Raw genomic sequence first — 6,351 nt, 5'->3', positions numbered from 1 at the left:
AATTTGACATCTGGATCCCAATTTTTCCGACAACAAGATCCATTGTCTGAAAATCCGAGCGTGTATACACAATTCCGACACACAAAGCTCCACGCATGCTCGGAATCAAGCAGAAGAGCCGCACTGGCTATTGAAGTTCATTTTTCTCGGCTCGCCGTACGTCACCGCGTTCTTGACGTTCGCAATTTCCGACCAACTTTGTGTGACCGTGTGTATGCAGGACAAGTTTGAGCCGACATCCGTCAGGAAAAAAAACATGGATTTAGTTGTTGGAATGTCCGATCAATGTCCGATCAATGTCCGGTCAATGTCCGATCATGTGTAACGGGGAATTACACTTCGGCTCAACACTTCAGCAAATGCACAAAGCAAAAATCTACAACAGACTACAGGTGTCCCGATTCCCCATAGAACATCTCTCTTCCAGTCTTCTTCTCAATCACACCACTCTGTATCAGGCACTCCCTACTTTTCCTTCTCACGGTTGCATCGTCTCTCCTTAAACTTTCTCTCCTTCGCCCCTCTTCTTCACCCCATCGCTTATATATATCACCCTCACTCCTGTCTTCACCGCATTACTTCCCTCATCAGCTCCTGCTAATGCTGAACCCAAATATCAATAAAACCTCCAGGACACTGAGAAGTCCCCCCCCTCCCCCACACATAAGTCACACTTCCATATCACCTCTCTCACCCTTCTGCTTCTCCTAATGTCTGGAGATATTTCTCCAAATCCTGGACCGCCATCATTTACCTTTGGCCAACATACCCAACACCTCCTATCCTCTGCCAGGAGCCGCAATTCGCACAATCTCATTTCTATTCCTCTTCAGCCTAGAACCAGCCGTCCCTTCTGCTGTGCCCTTTGGAATGCCCGCTCGGATTGCAACAAACTTACCACCGTCCGTGACCTATTTTATCACAAACTCCTTCAACCTACTTGCGATTACTGAGACCTGAATTCAAGAATCTGACCTTCCTTCTCCTGCTGCCCTCTCCCATGGTGGCCTCCTGTGGACTCTGCCAGGCCTAGTAGATGGAAAGGAGGTGGTGTTGGAATCTTCCTATCCCCTTAAAGCACTTTTCAGGTTCTTCATCCACCCCCCTCTCTGTCCCTCTCCTCATTTGAAGCACTCACTGTATTTGTCTATTTTCTCCAGTTTCGTTGAGAATTGCTGTGATCTATCGGCCTCCTGGACCGGTATCAAGATTCCTTGACGTCTTCTCTGCCTGGCTACTTTATTTTCTCTCTTCTGAAATCCCAGCAATCATTCTTGGGGTCTTCTATATCCCTGTTAATTTTAACACTCCTGCTACTTCTAAATTCCTGAACCTAACCTCCTCTTTTTACCTGAAACAATGGACATCCTCAAACAAAAGGTGGAGGAGTAGAAGGTCTCTAACATCCTGCTCAGTGATATCGTCATGGGGGAGGGGAAGAGGACTCCAGTGGCGACCTGTGAAGCTCTGGTGACCTCCATGCCCAAGTGGGTGAAGGCATTGCTAGAAAATAATTGTGGCCACACAAAATATTGACACTTTGGGCCCAATTTCACTTTGGGGTGTACTCACTTTTGTTGCCAGGAGTTTAGACATTAATGGCTGTGTGTTGAGTTATTTTGAGGGGACAGGAAATTTACACTGTTATATGAAGACCAGCAGACTAAGGACATGGATTACTGGAACCATGTCCTGTGGTCTGATGAGACCAAGATAAACGTATTTGGTGTCAGATGGTGACAAGCGTGTGTGGGGGCAACCAGGTGAGGAGGACAAAGACAAGTGTGTCTTGTCTACAGTCAGGCATGGTGGTGGGGGTGTCATGGTCTGGGGCTGCATGAGTGCTGCCGGCACTGGGGGGGGCTACAGATCATTGAGGGGACCATGAATGCCAACATGTACTGTGACATACTGAAGCAGAGCATGATCCCCTCCCTTCAGAGACTGGACCGCAGGGCAGTATTCCAACATGATAACCACCCCAAACACACCTCCAAGACCACCACTGCCTTGCTAAAGAAGCTGAGGGTAAAGGTGATGGACTGGCCAAACATGTCTCCAGACCTAAACCCTATTGATCATCTGTGGGACATCCTCAAATGGAAGGCGGAAGAGCGCAAGGTCTCCATCATCCACCAGCTCCGTGATGTCGTCATGGAGGAGGGGAAGAGGACCCCAGTGGTGACCTGTGAAGCTCTGGTGACCTCCATGCCCAAGAGGGTGAAGGCAGTGCTGGAAAATAATGGCGGCCACACAAAATATTGACACTTTGGGCCCAATTTGCAGATTTTCACTTAGGGGGTGTACTGACTTTTGTTGCCAGCAATTTAGACATTAATGGCTGTGTGTTGAGTTATTTTGAGGGAACAGAAAATTTACACTGTTATACAAGCTGTACACTCACTACTTTGTAGACAAGTGTCATTTCTTCAGTGTTGTCACTTGAAAAGAGAGAAGAAAAGATTTACAAAAATTTGAGGGGTGTACTTACTTTTGTGTGATATGAATATTATATAGAAGAAAGTTAGATAGATAGATGATATAAAATCAATCAATCAATCTATCTATCTATCAATCCATTTCTTTCTTTCTTTCTTTCTTTCTTTCTTTCTTTCTTTCTTTCTTTCTTTCTTTCTTTCTATCAATCCATTTCTTTCTTTCTTTCTTTCCTTCTTTCTTTCTTTCTATCTATCAATCCATTTCTTTCTTTCTTTCTTTCTTTCTTTCTTTCTTTCTTTCTTTCTTTCTTTCTTTCTTTCTATCAATCCATTTCTTTCTTTCTTTCTATCTATCTATCTATCTATCTATCTATCTATCTATCTATCTATCTATCTATCTATCTATCTATCTATCTTTCGATATCTCTCTCTCGCTATATACATGTATACAGTATTTATTTCTATAGATATATAGACTCAATGTTCTTTCTATGAGTCGATCTATGAATTTGATTCCATGCCACAATATGTATAGCCAATATTTGTTAATCAAATCATTTGGTGTGATTAGTCATCGGAGTTTACGCCACTTCGCTGTTCGTCACAGTAAAAATCCCTTCCCCCCTCCCCGTCAGTCCGAGAACGCCCCCCCCCCCCCTTGCCGTCCTTGTTATTCTGATCAATACACAGAGGGTGATTCTGCCACAGTCACCGACGAGAACACAGATTGCATTGTCTATGTGCACCATCCAACCTGCTGGGGAACTACAAATCTCAGCATTTTTTGCAGGAAGTCAGAGGCAACTACTGCCGCAGTCCCAACACACAGGACATATGAGATGCTGTGCGAGTCGAGGGCAATGCATGCTGGGAGGTTTGATTTTTAAGCTCCCAAATGTTTTCGTTTCTTTTTAAAACTCAGCAGCACTTTACATATTCTCATCACTGACCTCATCAGCTACATGTAATGTGGCGTTGTTCCTTCTCAAAGATCACATCAATGACTCTGCAGTCAGGGTTTCAGCCTGTTTCCAGCAGCTTAGAAAACACCCGCTGTTTGTTTATATTAGAGAGGTGGAACGCTGCCAAGATTGGGCTCTCCTAGGTGAGCACAGTGCCTGCGTTGTGAACTTTGAGAATTCATTTTTTCATAACACTTATAGATGTAGAGATGATTGAGGACACCTTGCAGATGAACACCTATGTGTTGAACTGGCCAGATCACCCCGCAGACTGACAATGCTGCTGTCTACTGTGCCTCCTCTGCCCCTTCATCCAGAGTGGGAGCACTCTAATACAGGAGCTGTGTTACTGGTCAGGTCACCCCCCAGACTGACAATGCTGCTGTCTACTGTGCCCCCTGTGCCCCTTCATCCAGAGTGGGGGGGGGGGGCACTCTAATACAGGATCTGTGTTACTGGTCAGGTCCCCCCCCAGACTGACAATGCTGTCGTCTGCTGTACCTCCTGTGCCACTTCATCCAGAGTGGGAGCACCCTACTACAGGAGCTATGTTACTGGTCAGGTCACCCCTCCAGACTGACAATGCTGTCGTCTGCTGTACCTCCTGTGCCACTTCATCCAGAGTGGGAGCACCCTACTACAGGAGCTATGTTACTGGTCAGGTCACCCCTCCAGACTGACAATGCTGTCGTCTGCTGTGCCCCATGTGCCCCTTCATCCAGAGTGGGAGCACCCTACTACAGGAGCTATGTTACTGGTCAGGTCACCACTCCAGACTGACAATGCTGTCGTCTGCTGTGCCGCCTGTTCCCCTTCATCCAGAGTGGGAGCACCCTACTACAGGAGCTATGTTACTGGTCAGGTCACCACTCCAGACTGACAATGCTGTCGTCTGCTGTGCCGCCTGTTCCCCTTCATCCAGAGTGGGAGCACCCTACTACAGGAGCTATGAACTGGTCAGGTCACCCCCCCAGACTGACAATGCTGTCGTCTGCTGTGCCCCCTGTGCTCCTTCATGCAGAGTTGGGGTGCTCTAATACAGAAGCTGTGTTACTCCGAGGACAGCCCTCCCCCCGACTGACAATGCTGCTGTCTGCTGTACCCCCTGTGCTCCTTCATCCAGAGCGGGGGGGAGGGGGGTGTGCTAATACAGGAGGTGTGTTACTGGCCAGATCACCCCCCAGGCTGACAATTCTGCTCTCTGCTGTGCCCCCTGTGCGCCTTTATCCAGAGTGAGGGTACTGTAATACTGGAGGCGTGTTTCTGGCCAGATCACAAGGTGAAAACAGAGGGGGAAAAAAGCCTAAAAAATAAAACGAATGCAGCCACTAATGCAGCCATCGCTTCCAATGATTGAAAAAAAATTAGATCATATCATATTGTAACAATAAAAATGTGGAGCACCCACCTCCACAATGAAAGTGAAGATGATGGGAATTTTTTTTTTTTTTTTCAATTTTAATATTCAATTTAATTTTTAATTTACAACCTGCTATTGTACAAAGCACCCATTGAATCAAATACATAAATAGATCATATCATATTCTAACAATAAAAATGTGGAGCACCCACCTCCACAATGAAAGTGAAGATTATGGCAATTAAATTTTTAATTTACAACCTGACATTGTACAAAGCACCCACAGATCCAAAAAAAAAAAAAAAATCATATAGTTTTGTAACAAAAAACATTAGAATTTTTGGACGAGAGCATCCATCACCACAAAGAAAATTAAAAGGTGATGGCAATTTTTTTTTTTTTATTTCTTTTGAATTTTAAATAAAACTTTTTAAACTTCCCTTTCTAGATATTGCTACAGTGTAAGTCAGATTGTGCTGAGATATTTTAGAAGCCTTTTTTTTTTTTTCTTAAACTTTGCTTTTCCTCATCTCCTTGCTCATACCAGATTTTTTTTTTTTTTTTTAATCTGATGGCCATAGACTGTGCTGCCATGGGCGAACTGTAGACACAACCGAACAACGCATTGTAGTCAGAATCACTCTGAGCAGAGTAGATCCTTTTAAATCCTCAACAGGCTCAACTTATAGAATATTCTATAGCAAGATGATGATAAAATGTGATATTGAGGTGGAGTGATGTTTTAAATGGCTGATATGGGGGGGGGGGACAAGGGGGGGGGGACGGGACTTACCTCTAGAGGCAGATGGAGGGGAACTCATGCCCTCGTTGCTCAGTGGGTCTTGCCTGTAGGGGTCCAGCCTCGTGTATCTGTCTCCTCGCCCTCCTCGCTCGCTCTCTTCGCTGTCAATGCCTCATTGCTTCTTGATCTGCTTCTATTAAAGAGGAACTACAGAGGCCCGGCCCACTAGAGGAAGAGTCGGAAAGTGCAGACGATGGAGAGAGAGATGAGATGAATAGATAAGAGGGTTCTACATACGGGGGGGGGGGGGAAGGAACAAGGGAAAGTAACCAAGAAACAGAAAATGGAAACATCAGAGATCAGGCATGAAAACCTTCTGTTCAGAGAAAATGTAGCAATTATTTTTTTTCTGAGTGTTCACATAGTCACAAAAGTCACAAAATATCAATTTATTATACAAGGATTTGAGACATAAAATATTTATTTTTGAATATAAAATAAAAAAAATAATAATAAAAGAATAAAAAAAAAATAAAAAAATTAAATAAAAAAAGTTTAGCAAGCCAATGTGTTACACGTAACACTATATAACGTAAATCAAGCTGATTTATTTTCAAGTACATGCTATACATAACCAAGGTGGGAGAGAAATTAATCTTGTAACTCGACGCGTTTCATAAATACTTTCCCTTCTTCAGGAGTAGATGCCTCCAACAACAGAACTCTATACTAAAAAAAAAATGTGTTACACGTAATGTGCCAATGTGTTACACGTAACACTATATAACGTAAATCAAGCTGATTTATTTTCAAGTACATGCTATACATAACCAAGGTGGGAGAGAAATG

General features: G+C 44.0%; 1 protein-coding gene across 1 annotated transcript in view; it reads right to left on the bottom strand.

Moving 5' to 3' along the window:
- The window catches only part of NFKBID (NFKB inhibitor delta), a 39,276-nt gene extending 33,611 nt beyond the window's left edge, over window positions 1–5,665 (bottom strand). The window contains exon 1 of the mRNA XM_077456380.1: window positions 5,554–5,665. Within this exon, the coding sequence (XP_077312506.1) occupies window positions 5,554–5,581 (28 nt within the window). The 5' untranslated portion in view covers window positions 5,582–5,665. The remainder of the gene's footprint in view (window positions 1–5,553) is intronic.
- Window positions 5,666–6,351: the final 686 nt, after the last annotated feature.

This window comes from Lithobates pipiens, unplaced genomic scaffold (genome assembly GCF_037356315.1).
Source record: "Lithobates pipiens isolate NorthernLeopardFrog02 unplaced genomic scaffold, aLitPip1_a1.2 Scaffold_27, whole genome shotgun sequence".
Classification (NCBI taxonomy): Eukaryota; Metazoa; Chordata; class Amphibia; order Anura; family Ranidae; genus Lithobates; species Lithobates pipiens.
The sequence above is the reverse complement of the archived record's forward strand: the minus strand, read 5'-3'. Positions and strand labels throughout refer to the sequence as shown.